We start from the raw sequence: 27,207 nt of genomic DNA, 5'->3' as shown, positions 1-27,207 counted from the left end.
GATGCTTAGGTGAATATCTGGCCTGACCCTAGAGGAGCATATTGTCACTGCTGTCCATGGGAGAAGTCCTGCCCTGAAGGATTTATAAGTTAAATATTTTTCCCAGGTTTATGAAACAGGGCAGTCCCTGTAATTTCCCCATGGAGACACAATGCAGTGCAAAGACCTAGCAGGAATTATGTAGGGCAGGCTGGAGAGTTCATGCTTCTAACTAAGGAACAGGCTGCAGCCTTCCCTTTCCTTCCCCTTCTAAAATGTCTGCTTCTTAATGGACTCACAAAGCAGCATGTTTGTTTGGTGCAGCTGAGCTCCACAGCGGGGACTCTCAGGTCCACGAAATTTGGGGTGAGAACTACGACCTTTGGCTCTTAGCCTTTGACTTATGCTATCCAAGTTCCTTGGTAAATATTTTTTTTTACAATTGCAAATAGTGTTTTCTGACAAAGGAGCAGAGATTTTAAGACCAGATTAAGCAAAGCAAACAGCAGGCCTCTTTGTTACATCCTCTCTAAGGGTGTATAACTAATAAGCAATCAGAAAGCTGGACTTTTATTTACCCAGTACAGAGGGTGGCATTCAGCTCTTCATTTTTAGAGGCCTTCTTAGAAGATTAGAAGTATAGTAAGTAGCAAATTTCGATGAAGATTTCAAGAAATTCTATGGAAGATTACAAGATAATTTCAGGAGGAAAAAAGTTTGTTCTGCTCAGATGACGTGTGTGAAGAGGCTTGATGTGATACACGCACCCTGATCACTAGGCATTTTGTTAAATAGCATTTCTAAGCCTGGTCAAATTTGGATAACTTTTGGGATAACATTTGTGAGAAGAAGAGTCACTGAGTTGCCTCTCTGATGCTCATTGCTAAGATGATGATTTTAAGAGGGAAGAGAAAGTTATTTAGAGAAAGTAGAGCCTGGAAATACAATGAATTGGTAGAGGTTAAAAAAACTGCAAGGAATGACTTTTCGAAAAAGTTGGAAAACAGGGGAGAAAGTGGATCTCTAAAGGAGGCTGACCTGGAGCTGTGTCTAGCAAAGAGAAAAATTCAGGAAAATGTCTTATAATTCAAGAACAACAACCAGTAAATAAAATGCTTGGTTAGGAGACCTCAGAACCTCACCTGGTTGCTTTCTAAGTTGTTTTCTCTATCCCACTCCCCCAAGCTACACATCCCTCTCTGAGGTTTCCCAGAAGCAGTGGAACACCTCTGCTTTTACCAGCAATGCCCCTGAAAACAAACCTCTTGGCACGCTCTGCCTTCTTGCTGTGTACTCCCAAAGACTTTGGGAAAACAAAAAATGCAGGTCCCCAGATAAATGCAGGCCCCTCATTTACTAGAAAGAACCTTTGGATTTTACCTTCAGCTTTGGTATGAGCTTGAGAAAATCCCTGGGCCTTGATTTTGTCAGCTGGAAAATGAAAACATTAACCTCGATTCAAGACTTTGAAAACTGTCGCAACCCACTGGTGGCTCATGAAGTGAAATTGATGAACCACAACCAGCATTTGAAAACAGAGAGAGAGAGAAGACAGAAGAAAGAGAAAAGAAAAAATATCAGATTATATCACACATATTGTATCATTTCATAAAATATTTCTTGTGTGATTGTGTGTTTGTGAATGTCCGCACACATTATGAGTTTGTGTGGGGGGGCCGCAGCATAAAACGTTTTTCTTATGTAGATTCTTGTAACCATCCTGCGGGATCTCTAACAGCCTTGTCACATCAGCTTTGTCCGATCCTCCTAGGAGAGGATGTACTCATCATTCCCTTAGCTCAGCCCAGTTGTACCCTTGAGATCTCCACATACTGCAACATCAAAGCTAATTTTGCCTTCTTACCAGATGACCAAACTAAAAGACACCTGCATGATTCCCCAGGTTTAAAGCAAAGAAACCCTTGGTCCCTGGGTGGAAAACTTGGAAAGGTACCATCAGTCAAGGCCAAGTAGCTTTCCTTACATGAGGAGTTGCACTGGCAGGTGAGCCCCGAGTTGGTGTGGAGGTTGGCACCTGGACCTCTGGGTGGGATGTGCAGCCCATGTCCAGGGACTTAGAGACAGACAGGGCAGCTCCTGTGCTGCCAACTAGAAGGGAGGCCACCAGCCACTGTGGCCGATGTTCGGTCTTCATTAGAGCCGCCTGGATGGTGGAAACAAGCCAACCACACCGGCTACCCGTGGGGGCAGGGAATGATCCCTCAGTGCCTTTTATCCCTTAGCAAGCCCCAAGATGCCTACTGGCCTGCTAGCCCGGAGATTTTATAATACCTGAAGAACTCCCGAGTGCTTAAGCAGAGGGAGGGAATAAAAGGTGAGGGCAGAATTCGATTTACTAGCTCCACAGGCCATTTCCCTCACCGGTTCTCAAGGATTAGGATGCTGAGAACAGGCAGCAACTGGGGGCCTTCTACCCTTCCCCCCTCTTTGTTCACTGGGATGGGAAGGACAATAAAGCGGCAGGCTGGAGAGACTGAGGGGCTGGTTAGAGATTTCTCAGGCTGCTTTTTGAAACACTTGAAGGAGCCAGTCCATGCTATTGTTGTAGTAAAATAGAAAGCGGAACTATTCTCCTTTTGCAAAAAAAAAAAAAAAAAAAAAAAAAAAGAAGAAGAAGAAAGAAAAAGTAAATGAAAGAACCCCCCTCCTCCCAGCATCTTCAGGAGGCCTCAACTCAGGCCATTAACATGGTAATACCATCCTGTTTGCATCTTCTTTGTCTGTCCAGCGTTTGTCTGGGATCCTGGCCTCTGGATGCTGGGCCCTGGACGCTGGAAATACTTAGGCCCCAAAGGAGAGGGAGCTCACAGCCACCAGTTTCCTGAGGGTGTGGACTCTGAGAGGAAGCTAGATCCCAGGCAGAGAGAGAGTTGAGCCTCTCTGTGCAATGAACTGGGAAAGGTGGGGGTAGGAGGGGAATCTCATGAATCAATTTTTCCTTTGGTCCCCAGAGTTCACCATGCAAGTCTCAGTGCCCACCAAGTGAAAAAGCTCAGCAGTTTGGCTAGCCTCTTAGAGTGATGCTCAGGTGTGCTGGGGCCTAGTGGAGAGGGAAGAGCAGGAGTTGGTTCTGGGAATCACCTTTAATGGTGTGTGCCCACAGAAGCACCTGGCAGCCGAAAGGAAAGGGAGGTTACAGTGAGCTCCAGGTTGACCCACGTCTCCTCTGGTCATGACCTTTGTTCCCTTAGCAAGCCCCAAATGTTGTGACACCCAGAACACAGCTGGGACTCAAGGCCAAGAATAAAGATTCTGTCATTGAAAGCAGCTGGGCTGTGTTGCTGGCGCTGCAGGAGGCCTAGAGGAAAACCCAGGTCCTAGCTCTCCGGGAGCCCTCCTGGTTTTCAGGGGCTCATAGGCACAAACACCTGCGGACTTGGTGAAACAGAACCTAAGGAAAGGGAGGTCCAGGGGAATGAAGGGTTGATCTAGCACAGCCTCCCCTTTACTCCTTTCCTCAGGGATCTGGGGAGGATTTGTAAAAGAAAAGCCAGGTTGTTTGGAACAGGACAGAAGATAGTGGCTTAGTTCCTCAGTAAGACAGAAGTGTGCTTTTTATATCATTTTTGCAAAATCAAAGTCAGGTATGGCAGGTTGAATTTGGATCCTGGGGCTGTCGTCTATTAGTGTAGGTTTGAATGAGCAGCATAAACCATGGAGCGGGAGCTGGGGAGACCAGGGCACCCTGAGACAGGTCCAGAGAAGGTGCTGGAGATGAAATTAGTTTCCCGTATCTCTAACCACTTGGCATAGGGTGGCAGAAGAAAACAGAAAACAAAGTAACAGCGATCTTTTTTAGAGCTGGAAAGCTATGTGCCTCATCTTTCTTGCTTTGCTTTTGCAATCAAGAACGGTTTGATCACCTTTTGAAACGTATCAGGAAAGGCATTTATCTCTTCTGTTTGTTCCCTTGTCACAAACTTGTGTTAAGTTTTCCCACCCCATTTTTTTAGTCACTGAGCCAACTGGATGATTTATTGAAAAAAATTTCCCCCCAAATACCACCACTTGAGTTCATCAGATTTCAGTTTGAATCAGTAACCTATCAAAATGTTTTATGCTTCTGGACTCAAAGTGACCCAGAAGATTCTCAATTTATTTCCATCCAGGTACAGAGGTGTCTGCCTGGTAAATACCACCTCTGCACCTGGCACAGCCTGGCATTCTTGTGGGAGCCTGGGCAAAGAGCCCTGGAACTCAATGGAGCAAAGAGAGTGAACTCCTCTCCCAGAGGTCATGGAGAAGAAGGCAAAGCAGGCCTGTCGCATTGTCCCCAGCCTGCGAGGTGCCACTGCAGCCTCGGAAAGTTTGTCTAGGCCAAGGTGCTGTCCTTTGCTGCTTCTGCCTGCCTTTTAGTGTGGGACCTCCCGGAGAGATGAGAAAGGAGAGGAAGGACTTCTATCTGCTCAGTTCTCTTCTCCCCTGTGCACATTCACTTTACATCCCCTCCCTCCATGACATCTTCTCACAGAGGCTCTCTGCTTTGTTTACTTTTTTTTTTTCTGGCAATTAGCCTTGAAGAGAGATTTTACAGTATTTGGAAATATTTTATAATATATGAAAAAAATATTTTAAATACAGAACAGTACAGAAAATCATAGAAGAAAACAGGTGAATCTAACACCCCAAGTAAATACTAAAATTTTGTCCCATTTGTTTCAGATTTTTTTTTTTTTTTTTAGTTACAGGAATGAAACTTGACAAACGTTAGGACTCCTTTGTACCTATTCCTGGTCCACTCCCTCCTTATCCCACATTCCTCCACAAAAGTGAAAACTCTCCAGAGTTTGGTCTACATCTTTCCTCTCCATTCTTAAAAACTTTTCTACATATATGTGAATCCACACATAGTATAATGATTGATTTTGAGTGCATTCTGAAATTTGCATAAATGGTTTATTGTACACGATTTCACAACTTGCTTTTGTTGCTTAACACTGTTTTTGTAATATAGCCATGTGATACACAGGTCACATGACACACAGGCCACGTGATACACAGGTCACATTCTTTCACTTCAGATATCCACATCCATTCAGTGTGTGAATATACCACGTGCTACCCACTCCCCTACTTATGGAAATTTTGATTATTTGTAACAATTTTATTACCTGTGTTTCTTGATGTTTAGGTGTGAGAGTTTCACTAGGTATATATAAAAAATGGAATGGCTGGTCAGAGTGTCTGCACATTTTCATTTTTACTGTATCTTCCCAAATTGCTCTCTAAAGACTTTTACCAATTTATACTTGTTCTGGAGATAGTAGACCAATTTCTCTGCAGCCTCGTATAATCATAAGTTTGTTGTCATCTTTCCACAGGCAGTCTTCTCATGCCTTCTTTAGAGATGTACTGCACTCTAGCCTCAGTGACAGAGCAAAACCCCATCTCTCTCTCTCTTAAAAAAATTCTTCATTTCCCTAAAGTTAACTATATAATACTTCCCAGAAAGCAAGCTTTTAATCCCATCCATCACCCTGATTCTCACTTGAGGAAACTGAGTTCCAGAAAGGTAAAGTAATGTTCACTGCCTCAAAATTGGGTTTGTAGCCCTTTCTAAGCCCTCAGCCTGGGCGCCTAAGATTTGAGAAAATCCGAAGTGGATTTGGGCCCTCTCATCTTCCATCATGGAAGCCCCTGTGGCAGCTTATCTCTCAGGCTTCATGAGCCTCTGCTGAGATACTTCAGGCCTGTCCTGAAATTTGAATCTGGAAATTCTAAGCTAAAATGGGTTGGTCATACTGATACAATAATCCTTCAACGAAGTTCCTGAGTGCAGTTCGACTGTAAGTTTGGCCAGGTGTAACTATAACCTAAACTAACAGTGGTACACATGATAGAGATGTACTGCTTCCTCATGTAGTGCCGAGGAGGAATGCAGTCCAGAGCTGGTTTGGCAGCTTAGCTCTATATGTCTATCCAAGACCCCAGGCCACTGACTTTTTGCTCTGTCACACCTAGGATGTTGCCGTTACCATGGTGCAGAATGGTTCAGCATCATGCCCTCCATCACAGTAGCAGGATGTGCATGAGATAGAGAATGGTGGTAGGAGGGAAAGCATCCCCCTTCCCTTAAGGACATTAATCAGAAGTTATACACATTATTCCTGTTTATATGATGTTGACCAGTCTGTAAATATATGATCAGAAAGGCTAAAAATGTAGTCATTAATCTGGGTGGCCACATACCCAGCTAAATTTTGGGAATTCTGTTATCATGAGAAAAGAAAACAAATATTCGGTGACACAGCCCTTTCTGAGGAGCCCAGTTGCAGAGATTAGGTGCAATAGTACAGACTTCAGGGCTGGGCTTGTTGCATAATAGAGTTATACTCTTAAAATGCAGCATAAATATTGTATGTATTAAAAAGTGCCATCAGGACCTTCTTTGGTTCCAGACTCTAAAGTAGAAGAGAAAGGGTATCACTTCACCAAGGACTGGCATCCAAAAATCTTGTTCTGCCCACCCAAAATAGAATCTCCTTCAGGAAGGAACTTTAGTATGTGTTTTGCTTTTATGCAGTATCCAAGAGAGGAACTTCAATGAGAGCTACTATTGCTTATAGCACAAGACAGGGCATGAACTTGGGTCCAAAGTCATAGACCAAACACTTTTTTTTTTTCCAAAATGTTTTTTCCTGTCTCTACTTTTTTTTTTTTTTTTTTTTTTTTTTTTTTTTTTTTTTTTTGAGACGGAGTCTCGCTCTGTCACCCGGGCTGGAGTGCAGTGGCGCAATCTCGGCTCACTGCAAGCTCCGCCTCCCGGGTTCACGCCATTCTCCTGCCTCAGCCTCTCCGAGTAGCTGGGACTACAGGCGCCCGCCACCACGCCCAGCTAGTTTTTTGTATTTTTAGTAGAGACGGGGTTTCACCGTGGTCTCGATCTCCTGACCTCGTGATCCGCCCGCCTCGGCCTCCCAAAGTGCTGGGATTACAAGCGTGAGCCACCGCGCCCGGCCTGTCTCTACTTTTAAAAAAAAAAAAAATGAAACAAAATATCAGTTGGAATAACGTTATAGAGAAAAACTTTATTCCAAGGCCTGGACTATAGTTAGACTGGATTTACATTCCTCTTTTAGAACCTGGAAGCCACTTGGCTATCTTTGCAGAGTTAACAATTTGTATTTGCAAAAATGGCCAGGTAACAGTACCAAAATATGTTAAATCAATTCAGGTTGTTGATTTTCTTTGAAAGTCTCTTCCAAAGAACTTCATGTTCTTTCTGGAATATGATTTAAGCTACATTTCAGTGAGTTCAGTTCAGCAAATATTTGTTGAGCATCTATTGTTCACAAAGCATGGTGCTCAGGGGTCAAGGGATATAAGGCTGAAAAAAAAAAGGGTCCCTTCCTTTTAGTAGCCCAGAATCTAGTTAGGAGAGATGTAGTTAAATAAGTTTAATCAAAGGCAAACTGTGATACCTATTACCAAGGTTCAAACAGTGGAATATAGAAGGATAAAGGGAGTAGACTTATTCCAAGTAGGATGACTGAGGTAGGTTCCTGAGAGTACGTGGGACTTGGACTGGACATCAGCTTGTGAATACTGACAAAAACTGCATTCCATTGTCTCTTGACAGAAGCCAATTTCTTTTGCTATTTGAGGATAGATTCAGGGACACTGGGGAATGCTGATTAGTTCCATCACTAATGCTGATTAGTGGTGAATGTTGAATCATGCTGACTAATGTGTTCTAAATGGATTGACTCAACAATAAAGGGAACGTTGAGAGTCAAGAGTTCAGATCCTGAATTTCACCGATGAAGTGTAAATCATTTCGCCACTTAATGCTTAATTTTTTTGTCAATTAAAATGTGCTCGTGGGTGAGAATCCAATAAGTCATCTTGACCCATGAGGGCTTTACAAACTTCAAGGATAACAGACAGCTTAACAGCAACTACTAGGACAGGCTTATGCAACCTTGGGTCATTCATAGTGCACACGGAGCCAGAACACCCATCACATGCTGCTTGCCAGCCATGTGAAACTTCTGTTTCCTCACACATGCTATGAGAACTGACAAACAGTGCACTGAACTCACAAAACCCGACAAATAGAGGAGCTTTTGAAAAATCTTCCTATCTACCTACTGGGGTGTCTGTGTCTTTCTACAACAAATGTCGCCACAGAACTAAGGGCTTGCATTGCAGACACAGCTCTTTCTCTCTTTTGACATCTCCCCAGCTAGACTGCTTGAGAACCTGGCCTTCCATGTCCAGATGTTTGCTGAATTCTGAAGGCCTCCCAGAGAGCCCAGGTTCTTTTGTTGCTCTCCAAATCATTTCCCACAGAGGCTGACCGATGTCCCGAAGGAGCCCTTCAATAGGGAGGATAAATGAAGGCAGATGAAGACATGACCCCCTGAGGCTTGCCCACATCCACTCGAACAAAGGGTGTGAGGCACAACCTTGTAAGGAGTGTTTTGGTCAGCCGCATCCCTATGCGAGGCCAAGTCTCCCCCACAGGGCTGCTTTCAATGGCTACCATCATAGTGGAAGTATTGGGCATTTGTTAAGGACTGTGGTGTGCTAGGTATAGCACAAAACATTTAAATCATGATCCCCTGCCTTTGTGAGGGCTTCCTGGCTACAGATGGCAGCTGGCTTTCTCAGAGGATACTTGGGGGTCATAGAGAAAGCTGAAGAGAGGTGCTTGCTTCTGTGGATGACCTCTTCCCACCCAGTGCAGCGACACTCCCCTTTTGTCTATAGCTATCCTTAGTCAAGCCAGGGCTGCAGGACCCTAACCCACACTTCTGCTGTGTTTCTGGATCTCTGGTTTGCGAGGCCAGTGGCTCTGTGGGAAATAGGTATGAAAGAGGACTGCTGTTGGAGGAAAGTTCCATTTAGGTTGCTGGTGGGAAGTTAGTGCATTTCATAACAATTTTTTTTTTTCAAACTTTCTCTCTTTTTTTTTTTTCCTTTAGGCCAACAGAGGCCATAGGGATACCGTGACCTTTGTCTAGAGTTGATGGGGGCGTGATTTGTGAAATAAAACAGGACCATACTGCTTGGAAGAAGGAAACGGAAGCTGACATAATGGGGATTAATTAGTTGATTGCTGTTGAGATGGTAACAGATTTGCTCCTAAACCATTGAGCTAGCGATTTCAGACCTAGCAGGGAAGGTGAAGATGAAGAAGCCTTTGTTCAGGTCTCTAGATGTGTAGGGCTGAGGGCTTTGCCGCCATGGGATGTCAACAGCCATAATAATAATTTGCACTTATATAGCACCTTTCAACCAGGCACCTCAAAGCGATTTAACCACATTAATTAATTAAAGCCCACAATCCCCCTGGGGAGAGGAGGAGGATGACTAACAAGATTTGTAATTACAGGAGGGAACATTTCCGAATAAAGTATTGTCTACCAAATAAAAAGAGTAGGTGTAAAGGAATTGGGGTCTCCAAATAGTAACCGATTCAGAAATGAAATCATGGAATGATGTGGGAGGCTGGGGGCGGGCATGGGCAAGGGGGTCGACTCCGTGTCAGAGGGAGGTCGATGGGCTCAGAATTCACTGACAGGTTCAGATCCAGCTGAGAAGTGGAGCATGTATGGTATTAGTGGCATTTGAAGGTCATTAGTGGCATAACTATTGTAGTGTAAATTCAAGTTTCATTGGTATATTGTGTATAGCCCTGCAGAACAAAGACTGAGACTCATGCAGTATTTAATAAAGGATGAAATGATTTCTTTAGATTTAAAGCCCAAAGCTGGGCCAGTCAATTAGCAAATAAATCAATTGGTGACCCGTAGGATAATTTAGTTGTTTCCAGTAGAACACCCAGCCTACGCACTCCTACTGCCATGAGGCTCTGATTGAAGCATCAGGCTGGGTTCAGGGCAAGGTCTGGGGGCTTTAGCCCCTTCAAAGCCAGGCATTAAATCTTTCCAGCCTTTGGCCTTGTGACCTATCTTACCCAGGTTGTTAGTGACCTCAAGCTGTCCTCTGTAGAATCACTTGGTACCTGCTCCTCCATCAGAGGTTTTTAGTGCATTGAGGGCTAGAATCAAGTCTCATCCTATTTCATGTCTCCTATGAGTGCCCAGCAGAGTGCTGTGCACCAAGTAGGTGCAGATTGATGAAGATTGATGAAGAACGACTGAGTCCTTTAATGACTCAGTATTTGTTGAGTGCATACCAAGTGCTCAGGTAAAGCTTGAAAACAAAGCTCAGTATGTGCCTGCCCTCCAAAAACGTACTTCAAGTAATGGGAAAAGACTTACAAACTATTAACTATAATATAAAGCAGAATCACATCCAAGCCCCAGGCAGCAAGGGCAATAGGAAGAGCATCTTATTCAGCTGGAGTGAATCAGGGAAGGTATTGGTGTGCTGCGCATCGGAAGGAAAGAAGGATTTGGGTAGACCTGGAAGAGGCAGAGCAGGCAGATGTCCCAGGCTGTGACCATGTGTCTCCCTCTGAGTGAGGTACATTTTGAGAACTTGGGATGTTCAATAGAATGTTGGTGAAAACCAAGGTGAGTTTTCGCATTTAATCAGGAAATGTACATTTCCTGTGGATTCTTATGACATGAATTGGTTAATTTCAAACATCAAGGGACTATTTGAGAAGTTGGAGGTGGGGTTCAGGATACACTACTCCAAAATCCGGCACCTTGGCCTTAAAAAAACAGCAGAGGCAGGAAGGCCATTGTCACCTTCTCCTCACCCCTCCTCTCCTGAAGCAGGTTGTAAAATGTTCATTCCTGAAGTGTTCACTCTCTACCCAGAGGAAAGGAATGTCCTTATCTCTGAAGACACAGGGACAGAGAAGAATCTGAACAAACAGGCCTTGCTAAATTTCCCCCAGTTTATTCCCATTAGATCATACTCTTTAGTCCTCCAATCATACTTCTGCCTGACTATCTACTCTTCATCAAACTTAAGCATAAAAATACACAGATTTCCCTGGTTTGGGGGTGGTCTTTCTTCTTATTCTTCTTTTTTTTTTCTTTTTTTCTTGCCAGAGTCTCACTCTGTCTCCCAGTCTAGAGTACAGCAGTGCAATCACAGCTCACTACAGCCTCAACCTCCCAGGCTCAAGCGATACGCCAACCTCAGCCTCCCAAGTAGCTGGGACCACAGATGGACATCACCACACCTGGCTAATTTTTTATCTTTTGTAGAGACAGAGTCTCTACTGTGTTGCCCAGGCTGGTCTTGAACTCCTGGGCTCAAGTGATCCTCCAGGCTCAAGCCACCTTCCCAGCTCAGCCTCCTAAATTTCTGGGATTACAGGCATGAGCCACCGCGCCCAGCCAGGTCTTCATTTCTAAAGGTTCTCATGTCACATAAAACTTACGTTAAATAAATTGTTATGCTTTTCTCTTGTAAATCTTGTTGTTGTTGTTGTTGTTGTTTGAGATGGAGTCTTGCTCTGTCACCCAGGTTGGAGTGCAGTGGCATGATCTTGGCCCACTGCAACCTCTGCCTCCCAGGTTCAAGCAATTCTCCTGCCTCAGCCTCCCATGTAGCCAGGATTACAGGCATGTGCCACCATGCCCGGTTAACTTTTGTACTTTTTTTTAGTAGAGATGGAGTTTCACCATGTTGGCCAGGCTGGTCTCGAACTCCTGTCCTCAGGAGATCTGCCCTCCTCGGCCTCCTAAAGTCCTGGGATTACAGGTGTGAGCCCGGCCTTCTCTTGTAAATCTGTCTTTTGTTATGGGGGCCTTGGCCATGAACCTTGCAATGGGTTCATGCAAGATATTACTTTTTCTCCCCTACAGTTTCTGGTGCCCAATATGGGGTGACTGAGACACCCCACTCATCCTGGATCTTGCAGATGAGATCCTGGGGCAACTGACAAAAAGCTGGGAAAATTAGAATTCTTATCAAAGTCAGCTCTCCCAGATCTCTGTCTGTAGTGCTTGGTCGAGAGAGAAGGTAGAAATTTCTCCTTGTCCCTTCCTTCCCAAATTCAGATTAGCAGGAAAAAAAAATGTCTATATTGTGACTTTCTGACTAAATCTGGCTTTAAGGTACTCGTTTGTTATTGATCCTTTCCCTCCCAGGGACTGCTGTCTCTTTCCTTGTTTGTCTCAATTTCTGTCCTGATAACTTGGTTTGATTTTCTCCCTGTTGGGGCATACAAGCTGTCTTGAGTTCCCCAACCAACTTTAGGGGAGGGAACTCAAGAATACGGCTGGACAGAAATGTGGGTTGCACCCTATTTCCAGCTATCCTACCAACTATTGCCAGCTCTTGGGGGGTTTATCTGTGTCTTTCTTTTGACTCTCTTTGGGGGTGGTTCTGGATTTGGGAGGGCTGCACTCTCTTTTGAGAACCCCTTCGTAGTCCATGGTGAAGTCATAAAAGGCGCTTTGGTTTTGGTTGAGTCATTTAGTAGGTACTTTCAGTTTAAAAGAAGAAAAAGGTAAATGTATATGTGTTTCTCTTGTTAATCTGTGTTTTCTTATGGCGCTCTCAGCCACAAACCTTGAGATAGGTGAGGAAAATATATTACTTTTCCTCCCTTACATTGAGCAAGATGCTGTCTGTTCTCTGCAACTCCTAATTGTTCTCTCTTCACTTCCATCGTTTGCCAAGAAAAAAAATGCTGAATTGTTCACACATTAAAATGGATCACTCGAAAGTGTCTGAAAAAAGCAAGAGGAAGACATATCCTGATCCCAAATGTCAAAAATTAAGTGGCTCCTCCTTGAAACTACCTTTTTGACCCCAAGAAACACTAAGAGAGTGCCCTATACCCAGTGTTTGACAAACCAATACAGTACTCTCCTGCCCAAGGCCCTCCAGGCCTTCACCACAAACCAGGCTGCAGGGACAGGACCTAAGCACTGCCTCTGATATAGAGCACTTGCTGCGTGTCTGACATACACTTTACACATACAATCTTCTCTAATGCTTCTAGTAATCTTACAGGTAGAATTTTGTATTATTCCTTCTCTGCAGATGAGGAACTGAAGCAAGAGAGGTTCAGTCTGTCACTGGAAAGGATGAAATGTGGATTTTAACTCAGGCAGTTCTACTCTCTTTTCTCTCTCATCCCTTGCCCACATAATATTTCTGTTCACAACTCTTCTTCATCCTCAGTTCACTAAAGTACTCAGCACAATACTACACACACAATAGGAAAGAACTCAGTGAATATTTTCTAAATAAAAGAATCACCAGGAACAATGCTAGTAGTTTGATCTTCTACTCTGGGCAGTGATGCTCAGAATATAGTAGAGGCTCCATCACTGCCTTCTCCTGTCACCATTTTTAAGGATCAGGAGACATGCACAGGAAAGTTGCCCCAGGAAATGTTCACAAGAAAGAAGGACACAGGTAGCATTCTTCCCCGTGAGCTGATAATCTGCTTTTACTGAAAGTAATTAATGATGCAATTCAGAGATATTTTAGGGGTGTGTGTGTGTGTGTGTGTATCAAAGTTCAACTTTGTCTCCCTAATCCTGCTAGCCTTCTGGCCATTCTATTAAGGTATTGCAGTCCTGGTGAAGATTCAGAAATGTGTGGTCCCTATCAGCCTACAGGGTGAACATTTTGGATTAACCCAGAGAGCCTTGAACTCTGTGCATAATGTCTTTTAGGTTGTGTGTTGTGAACAAAGCAAAATGACTGCTCAGAGACAGGGTTGTAAAAGTTTGTCCAGCAAAACCAGGATTGCCAAATGAGAATTCTGGAAAGGGAGGATAAGGATTAGGTAATGGGAGAAAAGTGAGTGAAGGCAAGGAGAAGTGCAAAATATCTGATTCTAGCCTAAAAACTGGTCTTGGAACCATTTGGAAGGGTCATTTTTTCCAAGTTTTATTTTCAATATCATCACCATCACTTTTATCCTGTGGCTGTGAAAGGACTTTCTTCATTCCACTCCAGAATTCAAAGAGGCTTCTTTTGCACAAATGGAGGGAAGGCACTCATCACACTTCTCAGCCAAACATCCTAAGTGTGAGAGAAAACACACTGCCTACTTCTGAATTTCAGTGAGGGCAGGGTTCAGATGGAACACATATTTTCCAAAACTCCAAATAGATCTGGGAGGAGAGGAAACCAATAAATCACTAGACATAAGTCAGGACACATTTGGTTTTGTTCCCTATCAAACAGTCCTCCCAGATCTCAGTGACTTGCAAAATCCATGCATGTCTGAGACTCTCCAGACAAGCTCTCCATGTGTGACTCAATATTGCACTTCAGTATTAACATGCACTGCCACAGTTGCCACAGTAGGGGAAGGGAGAGGTGGATGGGGGAGAGAGAGAAGAAAGTAAGAAAGAAAGAGAGAGAGATTGAGCACTGATAATTAAGTCCTTCCCTCAAAAAATGATATACATTCCTTCTACTCTCCTGGCCGTGCAGCCATGCAGCCACTCCTAACTTCCAGGAGGCAGGAAGGTACCACTTCCTCAATGTTCTGAAGGAAAGGGGAACTGGATATTGGTGAACACCTGTAATGTTTGGCATGCACAGCTATACCCAGTGGGCTTGCAAAGTTTCCTTCTTCCATATTCACGCTTATATATACCTTTCCCTCAGATTACCTGGCATACATCAAATATTTATGGGGTAGTGTTAAGGAAGACCAAACAGTTTTGCAGCCTAGTTTAGTCCACAGGTGACCTTTTGAAATAGAGGGGTAGCCAGGAAAGACCAGTTAACTCTGGGTACTTTTCCTCTAGAGCTTTCAGACACAAGTAACTCTGGGAAGGGATAGTGGGTTCAAGGGAGCCATAGCCTGATTTCATGACACATTTAAGATAGAACAACTAGTTTGAGTGACCCCAGACCATCATGCCTTGTGTGAAAAGACTTTTGGAAATGTGCCCTTCCATTTCCATTCTGCCGCTTGTTACCAGACATGATGCACGTTCCTTCAAAGCCCTGTGACTTTTCCAGAAAGCAGCTCTCCCTGCAAGAGAGAGAGAGAGACTTTCCCTTATTATTCTTTCAATAATGAATTCCTGCTCTGAATGGGCTGCCTCCATGTGTTTTCAGTCAAGTGCTGATGGCAGCCTTGCCCGGGGGCATTTCCAAAGCTGAGGACATAAGAGATGAAGGAGGTCTCATATTGACAAGAGCTGCTTTTGGTTTTCCTTCCAGTTTAGCCCTCCTGAGCCTTGAAATGGGAGATAACAAATGATTCATCAACTCTTGTTGGTGAACCAACATGACCACCACACCTCTTTACTCCTTTCAACCAATGAAAAAATCATGGTTTTAAAGCTTTCCTCAGAGATTTGTGGACTTGGATTTTGGTGACTTAACAGGGATTTAACTTTCTCAGACCAAACCAATATTTTGTAGATGCCAAGACTTCCTTTCTTCAGGTCTCAAACATAGACTTCGCGTACCCTGAGGTGATAAGAACAAAGGAGAAATTAGGTCACACTATTTCCTGCCTAAAACCTAATCTCAAGTACACAAGCTGCTTCCAAGTAAGCTGTGGTGGTAGGCCATGTTTGCTGAGAGCCAGCCGACTCACTCTCACTAAAGCAAATGTCTTCAGACAATAATTCAACTTTCAACCTACCTACATGAAACTTGTACAAACTTTTAGTTACAGTTGGGCTATTTTCTTTTTTTCTTTTTCTTTTTTTTATTTTTTTTGAGACAGTTTTGCTCTGTCGCCCAGGCTGGAGTGCAGTGGCGCGATCTCGGCTCACTGCAACCTCTGCCTCCCGGGTTCACGCTATTCTCCTGCCTCAGCCTCTGGAGTAGCTGGGACTACAGGCGCCCGCCACCACGCCCGGCTAATTTTTTGTATTTTTAGTAGAGACGGAGTTTCACCGTGTTAGCCAGGACGGTCTCGATCTCCTGACCTCGTGATCCGCCTGCCTCGGCCTCCCAAAGTGCTGGGATTACAGGCGTGAGCCACCGCGCCCGGCCCAGTTGGGCTATTTTCATTGGGAAGGGGAGTCTCAATTATCTCCAGTAAAAGGGGACACATACTGTTAAGGATATAGGTGGTGCAGAATTGGAAAGCCTTCTGGAGGGGAGGCAGCCCTGGGAATTCATTATCCTGGGGTCTCTGCTTTTCTCTACATGTCTGCCCAGGGCTACTCCACTCTCCCAGCAGATTTTGTCCTGCATACTATAGTTTATTTACTGAAAACTTCAGTTTGCACGTGGCTCACGCTGTGTTTCTCCCTTAGCCTTTCAACTTCAGTTCCCATTGGCTTTTTTCCTTGGTTAAAATTCTGAAGAGAGAATCTGATTAGCTCGGACTTACCTTAGTGTTTTGTCTCAGACAACATCATTGGTCACTAGCTAACCAAATCCTTGTTGGCTAAGGAAGTCGCTGGAAACATGGCTGCCCAAGCAGCAGGAGGTGTGGGAAGGCCAGCTTTTTGTAGAGGGGCTGTGAGAGGGCAAGACAGTGATGAACTCCAGGGCATGCTTTATACCCTCTAACTGGACTACCGCAAGTATACTCATTCCCTCTTGCTTCCTGCTCATAACTGTAGACCTGGTCCCCTTACACCCTCACAGCCTAGGCATCTCCTTTCACTGCTCACCTCCAGCCCCTGACTCCAGGATCTTACTTCTTACCCTGTTAAAGTGCCCAGTCACAGAGGTATAGGACTAGTGAGTGGGAAGGAAGAGCTGTTGAGAATTATTTAAGAATATACAGAAGATTGGGGAAGGTGTGTAATGAAAAGAGGAATGAAAATAAAATCCCTCTCTCAGCTAAAGAAAATTGTGTTCCCACCATGGGACCCAGCTACCTTTCCTCCTTCCACCAGTCTTTGGAGTTACTTCCTTTTCCCAAAAAACAGACATCAGCAGAAGCAAGAGGAACTTCCACTGGGGAACCCTGACCAAGCGAGTGGGAAGATATTCCCTCTTCATTAACCCCCAAGGTCTTCTCTGTCCCCTGCAAGGATCCCTTGTCCCTATCCCTGATCCTTGCCTTCTCCAGCCCCCACCCTCAGGTCTTGTAAAGTCCAGATTCTTGACTAAGAAGTCCCAAATAACTTTCAAACTAAGATTTTAAAACACAAGTGAAGGACTCGGTTTGGATCAAGTTTTTGCCAATTGTGTTCTCAGTGCCCACAGCTCTTTATTGGAAGTTATTCACAAATCTCCATGATGGTTTTTGGACGACTAGTCATGTGTGGTGTTGCCCTATTTCAAATGAGTCAGAGAAATTGTGCTTTATATGAATTCATCCATCAACCAGAGGATTAGGGGGAAAACTGAATTGTGATAGTATGCTTTACCATTTATTCATTAGATACCATTACTTTTGTACCTCATCAGATGGCTAAAAGCCAAACCCAAACCAAATGCATTCAAATTTCAGTCTGCCCATATTATTTTTAGTGGACGTGAGTCTAGGAGTGAAGGAGAGGCTAGTCTAAATGTCTGTGTTTCCTTGCCCTTTTTTGAGCTCCGAGTATGTCAAAGGTGATTAAATCATCGGTCAAACTTTGTCCTGTGACTGACACTTTTATCTGGTGACTAGAATTGCAACATTTCCCTAGGAGCCTATGATAGTGTTTCCAACCCTGCTACTGTGGGGTTCTAGTCAGTTCCTCCGGAGCACCTCCAGATCCGTGCCCATTCTATTTAGAATCGGAGGTTTAAGTCTATTGCCACTGGCTGTCCTCTGGGGCCCAGAAACCTATATGGGGTTTGTCCAGCCTCTCATCCCAACACCATTGTCCAAACCCCACAGTCATTACCAATCTAACAGCTTGAAAGTTGATACAAAGATGAAGCAGAAGCCAGTTTGGCTTTCTCCCAGTTCTCTATGCCCCTCCGGAGTTAATCAACAACCACCTATCTTTATGTCAATAACATAAGCCTCTGTAACTAGAACACCTGGTGAAAAGCCGGAGGAAAGCTTAAAATGAAGCAAATTTTGCAGTGATTATTCTGACCCTCACTGTTTAAGCTGGACTCAGGATCTCCAGACAAAAACTGCTTGTTAAACCCAACCAACTAGCTGGATGAACCTTAAGCCATCTTGGGTTTTGCTAATATTTTTCATGCCCACACCTCAACTCCAAAGTCTGTAAACTTTAAGCATCAACTCCCCATTTCAAGCACACAGGGTTTAGTGAAATGGCCTGAGTTCGTCTTGCTGGTAAAATTCTTTAGTGGCATCTCCTCATCCCTTTCCCACCCTCAAAGCCCATCCTGATGGTGCGATCACACCACTGGAGAAACCGTAGACCTTCTTAACTGGGATTACCAACACCTTCTCTTAGTACCTATTCACATGGCCTTGGATGTTAGGTGACTGCCTGTTCAGGGAAAGTGGGGAGGGTGAAAAGGGGTGAAAAGGCAGAGGGCACATGGACAACAGTTCCTTGCTGTATTAGTCTGCTCAGGCTGCATAAAAGAATACCACAAACTGCAAGGCTTAAAGATCAGAAATGTATTTTCTCACGGTTCTGGACTGGAAGTCCACAATCCAGGCCCCAGCAGGTTTGGTTTCTCCGGAGGCCTCTCCCCTTGTTGCAGGTGGACATCATCTCTGTGTCCTCACATGGCTTGTTCTCTGTGTGTGAGCTCCTAGTGTCTCATTCACTTCTTATAAAGACACTGGTTCTATTGGATTAGAACTGTATCTTCTTGCTTTTTATTTTCTGTGTGTCCATTGTATGTTTTTTGGTTTGAGGTCACCATGAGGCTAGGACCGCATATTTATGACCTTGTTTAACCTTAATTACATCCTTTTATTTTATTTTCGGTTGCTGACCATGATGTGCAATTCATTACTTTTTTTTTTTTTTTAGTTAAGCCTCACTCTGTTGCCCAGGCTGGGGTGCAGTGGCACGATCTTGACTCACTGCAGTCTCCACCTCCCAGGTTCAAGCAATTCTCCTGCCTCAGCCTCCCGAGTAGCTGGGACTATGAGCATGTGCCACCACACCTGGCTAATTTTTGTATTTTTAGAAGAGATGGGGCTTCGCCATGTTAGCCAGGCTGGTCTTGAACTCCTGACCAGATACCTCTGGTTTTAAAGGTTTTAAAGGCCTGACTGGGCCTCTCAAAGTGTTGGATTACAGGTGTGAGCCACCACGCCTGGTCATTAATTACCTTCTTTTAAAGGCCCTGTCTCCAAATACAATCTCATTGGAAGTTAGCACTTCACATATGAATTTTGAGGGGACACAGCTCAGTTTATAACACCTACAATAACTGTTTTCCTCACAGAACGTCCCTTATCCTCTGATCTTGCCCTTCTTATGTGATTGGGAAAAAAGTAGATTCTGGCCAAGAAATGCAAGTATGACTATGCAGTTTGAGAATTGCTAAGCTAGGTGGGGAGGGTGCATGACATAGCAAGAATGAAAACGTGTGTGGATGGATACATGAATGGATGGTTATTACATGGAAAGACAAATGAATGAATAAATGACTTTGGCAGTGTGTTGATGGCACCAGGACAAAAATTACACTCTGTTTCTTTAGGGTTTGTCTTTTTTTTTCAATAATACAGGGGTTACAAACTCAAATGTCCATGCTAGACAGGTAAAAAGAGTTGCAGAAAGAGGCCAGGTGCAATAATAGGCAGTTGTAGGGACTGACAGATTAGAGAGAGCCTACCGTATGTAAAGGGGCAGCAGATACTGACAAAGACTGTCACTCTGACCAAACTTGAGTCAGGCTCCTCTGAGTCCTCTTTCTGACTAGGCCCCAACCTTGGGCTCTGTCCTTGGCTTGCTTAGTCCAGTTTTAGCAAGAATCCTGCTAAGTCAATTGAGTGAAAATTCCCCACCCTTTGTATTTGATCACCCTCAGTACCTAATCAAATTCCTCAGCCCCCACCCTTAATATCCTATCACCCTCGCCTGCCTTCGGTAAGAATCCTGCCATGTCAGTTTAGCCAGAATCCCCCAGCCTTGGTGTTTCTTCTTAGTAATTTTTCATCCACTGACATCCACCCTGCTCTTTGGCTATAAATTACCACTTTTCCTTGTTGTATTCGGAGTTGAGCCCATCTCTCTCCACGGCTGCAAAACCCCATTGCAGTGTTCCTTCTTGAATAAAGTCTTACTTAAAGTCTTTAACAACTGTCATGAAAAATTTCTCTTTCACATTCTCAGCTCCAGTCAATTGTTATCTTGTGGGATGCTGGCCTCATGTTTCCAGAACGTCTGATTTTACAAGGGAAGCCAGAAATCTGGGTTTTCAGATAAATTTTTTCACTATTTTATTTATTTATTTTTTGAGACGGAGTTTCGCTCTTGTTGCCCAAGGCGGAGTGCAATGGTGCAATCTTGGCTCACCACGACCTCCACCTCCCAGGTTCAAGCGATTCTCCTGCCTCAGCCTCCCAAGTAGCTGGGATTACAGGCGCACGCCACCACGCCCAGCTAAGTTTTTTTTTTTTTGTATTAAATTTTTCTTTAAATAAATCTTGAAATTCAAAAATTATAAAATACCGTATAAGCCAAATGAATGCTTTTGTAGTCCGAATGCACCCTGGAGGCTGCCAGATTTCCACTCTCGGGATGCTAGAAAGGCATCTGTAATGTTATCACATGGGGATATAAATGCTTGTGAGTTTAGGCTCATGAGTAGACTGCCTGGGTTCATACTGCAATCCACCACTTACTAGCTTTGTGATCTCAGGCAATTATGCACATAATTCTTAGAGTTATTGTAAGGTTAAAATTATTTAATGCATGTAAGTACCTAGAACAATGCCTGCTGCCTAGTAAGAAGGCAGTAACTGTGAGCTGGTATTATTAGCTAGTATCATGAAACCTCTTGGTTTCCAATAATACCATTTCTGTAAAATGGGGGAAACCCACCTGCCTTTTATACCCCCTAAAGGCTTGTTGTGCAAGTAAAAGAAGAACAAGTGTGAAAGAGCTTGAAAACGTGGACACATTACTAAGAAATACACCAGGCATTTCTATGTTCCTATTCCCACAGATGAGGCACAGCCTTTCCCAGTGCAGGGCTGGGACTCGGTAGGAAGAGGAAAATAGCAGTAACTAGAACCGGCCCTTTCTTCTTCTCAGGGTCATTTGCTGTTTCGTTGTTCTTAGAATTTGGTGAGTTTTTCTTTTTCTTTCTTTTTTCATTGTGAAAAATTTCAACATTCAGAAAATAAAGAAAATAATATAATGAACACCCAAATACCCTTATCTAGATTTCCTAATTATTAACATTTGGCAGATGTGCTTCACTTGGTGAGTTTTCCTGGCAGATATATGCGAATGGAACATGCAGAGATGTGGTAGGGAAGTGGGGAGAATTGCAGAATAAAGACAAACTGGGAAGCTGAGAGCCGTAACTACCTCAGCCACTACTTATTTTTTAAACTTGTAAGATCCAATCAAGTGTGGATGGTTGCCTTTTGGATAGGACGCTGGAGAAGGGACTTCTGTGCAGAATGATTTGTTATGGAGAATACATTGTTAGCACCTTAAAGAAAGTAATATAAATGGGATAACAGAAATGATTTTATTATTTATGTGATTTTAATTTATTTTTAAAGTATCAATTTTTTTGCAAAGAGAATATATTCATGTATTGCTTATGTCATTGGAAATTAAAAATTTCTAGAGAGACTTTCAATGTGGAAATGTCTCTGCCATGAAGAACTCAGGGGTTGAAACTTGTGGATCTGACAGAAGTCTGATAAAATCAGTGATTTAAAAAATGTTGGTCACTAAAATTGAAAGGTTTTAAAGGCAGAAACACTCTGATTCAAAGAAAGTATATGCTAGTTATAAGTGATTGGTTTCTGGTAGATTACTGAGAAGATTCTCTAAGACATATTGCCCCATTTCTCAACATCAACTATTACTGCATTTAAATGCTAACTCTTCTGTCTGGAAAGGATGTCTTAACAACATGAAAGCAACTAAACTTTGCTTTAAAATTCTATTATTCAGACTCCTCATTAATTTAAGCTGACACTCCTTCTCAATTGGGGCAAATCATCAAAGCTTTATTGTATTGAGAACCTTGAATTCAGCAACAAAGAGCGTGGGGTATGGAGGGAAAATGTTGGGAGGGGAAGGGTGGAGAGCTCCCAAGGCCAAAAGAAGGGAGGGGCAGGGAGGAACGCTGCAGGAAAGACAGCAGAGAGAAAGATGGACCATGGAGAGGCCAAGGGGAGAGCGGGGAATTAGAAAAAGGCTGAGATAAGCAATGGGAGGCCTCCTCAGAGGGGCCTTACACTGTCAAACTGCCCCTGGAGCCTCTGCTCATTAACATGGTGGAAGCAAAACCAGCCTACAACTTTGTAGTCACAAATTTTTCTCCAGAGTTAAGGATAAAAAGGGAGCTAGGAGATAGGGAAAGGGAAAACATTCCCTTTCTTCCTACATTCGGATGCCTTTCCAATGTCCTTCCTATGGCACCCTGCCCAGCGGCCAGTGCCTGCCAGTAAGCCCACTCCACAGACCCTGAGGACTGGAGCCCCAGCCCCGGTCATGGATTAGTGCCTGGCCAAGTTGCATCCCCACTGCAGGCCCGCAGCAGCCCTTCCTCTTCCTTTCTGTTGTGATTGACTCAGATATATGATGTGGGATGTACTAGGTGCAATGCACCGTGTTCGTTATTGAGGCATAAGGTAAGGAAGGATCTTCTGAAATGTGAGGACATCATCCACAAACTGTCACTGACCATTTATGATTTATAACTAGAATGTAATAAGATTTATAAGATACACTTTAAAGCCTAAAAGAAAACTGAGTTTTTTCAACGTGTAACAGCATGTAATAAATATTAATTTCAAAAACCAAAGTAGCCCCAGTTGGTCTTTTCTCTGCACCAAAACAATCCTCAAGGATGCATGAAAGCCCCGTGGACACTGTGGAGCAGACAGCTCCTAGTGTCCAGAAACCCATCTTAGTCCAAGTTAGGGGTCACTGCAAGAATTCAGTCCCCAGCCTACCACCTTCCAGCTCCGGGCCCTCAGAGAATGCCCATAGCCTTCCCGAGTCCCAATTCCCCAGTTTGTAAAATGGGAATAGAAATAATCTGCCTAATCTTCATGCCAGGGGGCCTGTGAAGATGACAGGGTAGATAAATGGATGGTTTTCCAACCTTCATGGAAGGCCTGAGCCTGAGTTTATGACCTCCTCTCCATTTTTAAGACATAAATCGATCATGCCATTCCTCTGCTCAAAACTCTCAAATAACCCTTTTTCACTCAGACTGAAAGCAGAGTCCTTCCACAGGCCTAGAAAGCCCCACCAATTGCAGCGGCACCTGCTTCCCTGCTTCTCACAGCTCCTCACTTGCTCACCTGTTGCAGCCACACTGCCTCCTAGCTGACCCCTGTCACAGGCAGGCTTTCACCTTAGGGCCTTTGCACTTCTGAACCCTTTGCTGGAACCCTTTTCTCCAGAGTACCATAGCTGACTCCCTCACTTCCTTTCCTCACATAATAGATGACTCCCTCACCTTTAAGTTTTTGCTAAAATATCACCTTCTCTATGAGACTGACCCACTTAAAATTGCAGCCCACTCTGCTTACCCCCATCCTGCTCTACTTATATTTTCCCAAAGCACTTATCGCTATACGAGGTAATAAATAATCCATAGCTCACAATGTTTACCCTTCGTTCTGTGTCTTCTCTGCTACCATATAAGTCCTGGAGGGCAGGTGTCTTTGATTTATTCATTGAGTTAAGCACCTGTAGCAGTGTCAGGTATATTAATGACCTGCAATAAATAGATTGGATCTTTCTTAGAAGTCCAGGATATAACATCAATAAAAGAAGGGCTGCTACAACTAAAGGGATTTGTGAGCTCAAAATCCCTCCTGCTATCTCTCTATGAGCAAGTGCAAAAACTGCTGACATTTGTTCTCGTGTGTGAAACCCGTTCTGAGGTTACAAATTGCTACTTGATGTCAGGTCCAAGGGCCTACACAAAAGCTTGCACATAGCAGGTGCCCAGTGGTACAGATTATAAGGGGAAGGGAAGTAACATTTGTTGAGCAGCTACCAAATGATAGGCAGTGTCTGTGCCTAGCGAACTATAGAAGTGATTTCATGAAACTATCAACCCTTCTACCATTGTCTCTCCAGGACCTCATACCAAGCCTGGCATGTATTAGGTACTCAGTAAATGCCTGCTTATTTCCCTAACAACCCTCTGAGGCAGGTACCATTATCCCCATCTTGGAAGCGCCCAAGATTCAGATTTAGATAGCTTGCTTAATGTCATAGAGCTCGTGAGTATCAGAGCCAGGATTTAAATTCTTCTCAGACAAGCTGCAGCCTCTCTGATTCTTTGAGAGAATGTACATTAGACCATCCCTCCGAGCTTCCCTGAAGCAGAGCTGTCTCCCAGCGACACCAGAGATGAGGGGAGGGGTCTCTTTTTCCACCTGGACTCACTTCCTCCCTTTGTGCATTTGGCTCACCTGGAGGGGTCCCCTGCTACCTTTTGATTAATGGGTCTACCCTTCCCATCCCCCCTGGCTGAATGACCCCAGAGTTAGCTGCAGTTCATCTTGAATCATAAATCAAGTTCTCAAAGACATTGCAGCTTTGTGCTCAAAATCTCACTAGAATTCAAATTCTTTGTGAAAGGCATTTGCTTATGAGTAGAATGATGGATTCATCAAGTCTCTCCTTTTAAGAAAAATCTGGATGGTATCTGCTGGTTTCTACCTGCTCCCTCCAAGAAAAAAACAGCCCTAGTTAGTCAATTTCATGTAGTTAGAATTCCTCCAAGGACCTCATACTCAGCTTCCACCCTGGCCATACTAAAGAAGAGCCCCAATCATGTTGCCATTTTACATAGATAGAAATCATTTGCAACTTGCACATTTGTTGTGCTTTCCATATACCCACGATTAGCTCGGATTTTATTTTTTAGCCATTGCTGAAGTGTCACACGCCAGCTATTTACACTGTATAGGGACAAAACAACCTAATGTATGTCCCAGACCTATTTTATAGAAGCCGAGAGGCAGCCTCTGAGTCTCCGGTTCCCAGAACTCTAGCCCTGGGAGAAAGCATCTCCATAAATCTCCTGATGCTTTATGCCAGGTTAGAATTTCTCTTGGGAATTTTGGAGTTTGTATAAGAGTTGCCTTTAAAGGCAATTGATGAACTACAGATGTCAGGTGGGTTTTCATTTTCTGTGTGCTTTTTATTTCATCTAGAACCAACAGTGGCCTTTAGAATTGGATTCTTTTCAGAGATTCTCTCTATAGGTTTCATGTTCAAAGGCTCCAGGTTGGAGGGGCTCGAGGTTCAGCTGAGTGTCAGAAATGACCAATTCTGGCTGGACGCGGTGGCTCACGCCTGTAATCCCAGCACTATGGGAGGCCGAGGCATGCAGATCACTTGAGGTCAGGAGTTCGAGACCAGCCTGGCCAACATGGTGAAACCCCGTCTCTACAAAAAATACAAAAAAAAATTATCTGGGCATGGTGGCACATACCTGTAATCCCAGCTACTCAGGAGACTGAGGCAGGAGAATCCCTTGAACCTGGGAGATGGAGGTTGCAGTGAGCTGAGGTCACGCCATTGCACTCCAGTCTGGGCGACAGAGTGAGACTCTGTCTCAGAAAAAAAAAAAAAAAAAAGACCAATTTCACCAGTACTGCTCTATTAGAAAAAGGGTGTGGGTAGTTCTTCGGTTGTGTGACTATCCTGTGTACTGGAGGACATTTGTACTTGCAGCCTCATCCAGAAAATGCCAGGAGCATTCCCCGAGGCACTGTAACAGTCAGAGGTGTCTGTGGGCAATACTCCAAGCACCCCTGGTTGAAAACACCAGCAAGGCTATATCTGAAAGATGGTGAACTGGGGCAGCACCACTAAGTTTCACCATCAGTGAGGGGTCAGTCTAGATGGGCACTTTCTTCCCACTGTAAGCTGCTTCCTATTCTTGTTGCCTTTGATGATCTTTGTTTGCCTTCAAGTCGGGTTTGTTACAGCATTTGTTTTCATCTCTGATTCCTGCCATATAAAAATGGGGGCAATGAGAAGGAAAAAGGAAATACTGAAATTTTCCCTCGGACTATAGCCTCCCAAGAAGGGTCGTGTTCTCTGGAATGACTTTTAACTCTTTATCCAGTTAATGATCGGGAGAGTTTACTAGATGTAGGTTCCCAAACCCAGCAAGCAGAGTATGGGATAAGAGATAGAAACAGGGACAGAAAAAAATGGATCCATCAGGACCCAGACATTGGGGTGCAACCAGTGGGTCTTCTCCACCTCCACAGCGCATCGTTCTGACTTGCTTGTGGATTCCTGAGTACTGCTCATCTGCCCTACAAGGCATAGTGGGTTTGCTCTGATTTCTAGAAATGTCAGCATTCTTTGCAAGGTGAATGGCCAGAGTCGGGATCTTCTAGTCAGGCGGGGATTATATAACTCCCTGGGCCCTGGAAGAGCATGACTGTCTACCAGGAACCGTCCAGAGAGGCTGTCAGATGAATCAGCATCTGTTCATGCCCTGCCTTGCTTCTCTTGGGTATGACTGCCTCACATGCCAACGCCCAGGCTTACAGGTCAACTATTCCAACCCTGCATCCTGCCCACCCTGCTTGCTGGGGAGTGCTCTCCACAGCTCTCAGTGCATCCTGTTTGTTCAGACCCCTTTGTCTTCCACTGGCGCAACCGAGAGAGGATTCCTCCGAGCCCCTTTGCTTTTGGCTTTGAAATCAGATCCTGGCACACCTGATTACACTCAATAGCTGGAAATGGTAAGGATGTCCGATGGCAGAGAGCTCTTGTTTTAAGTTCTGCATGCCAGGAAGGCAGGGGGCTGGGTCTCCTTCTCAGGGCTACGCTGGAGGGGGCAGGATGCTCTAGCGGAGGAAGCAAACAGTGTTAACTTGAAGGGAAATGCACTTGAAAAGGAACTCGAAGCACAGGCTGCCAAGCCGTGTAGAAGTGGTAACTGAGGACACACTGGGGGGCTCAGACCCCTTCCTCTCTGCTCATATGCCCCTAGATGGGAAACATTCATTTCCTGCCCAAGGGAACCAGGAGAATCAAACCCGTCTGTCCTGCTTTTTCTGTAGAAGTGTCAGCTCTGAGGCCTTGACTAGGTGGAACAAATAGTGACTTACCTCTTAACCACAGCGAAAAACCCATCAAGCATTTGGATATTAAGGGCAGCCCCTGTGTTCTCAAGGGACCCTCAGCCTCAGACACTGCCTCCTTTCAAGCAAAGATGCTGCCCTAACACGCAAGTCCAGTGGCTTTAAGAGTCATTATGAAAATTTCACACAAACAAAAAGGCACAAAGAGCATCCATGTACCCAAACCCAGCTTAAGAAATGAAATGTTA

The 27,207-nt window shown here is 44.2% G+C and overlaps 1 protein-coding gene across 4 annotated transcripts in view; it reads left to right on the top strand.

The window, feature by feature from the left end:
* RAD51B (RAD51 paralog B) overlaps nt 1–27,207 on the top strand; it is a 730,112-nt gene that overhangs the window by 656,603 nt on the left and 46,302 nt on the right. Inside the window, exon 11 of one of the 4 annotated variants that reach the window (XM_058429428.1) lies at nt 8,928–9,371. The exons of 2 other annotated variants lie outside the window; for them this stretch is intronic. In XM_058429428.1, the coding sequence (XP_058285411.1) occupies nt 8,928–8,944 (17 nt within the window). In that variant the 3' untranslated portion in view covers nt 8,945–9,371. Of the gene's footprint in view, nt 1–1,410; nt 2,564–8,927; nt 9,372–27,207 lie in introns of those variants that run through there. One more of the 4 variants, XM_032179314.2, reaches the window with a different exon arrangement.

The sequence above is a fragment of the Hylobates moloch genome, unplaced genomic scaffold (assembly GCF_009828535.3).
Source record: "Hylobates moloch isolate HMO894 unplaced genomic scaffold, HMol_V3 SCAFFOLD_16, whole genome shotgun sequence".
NCBI lineage: Eukaryota > Metazoa > Chordata > Mammalia > Primates > Hylobatidae > Hylobates > Hylobates moloch.
Note: the sequence above shows the minus strand (reverse complement) of the source record. Positions and strands in the feature narration are given on the sequence as shown.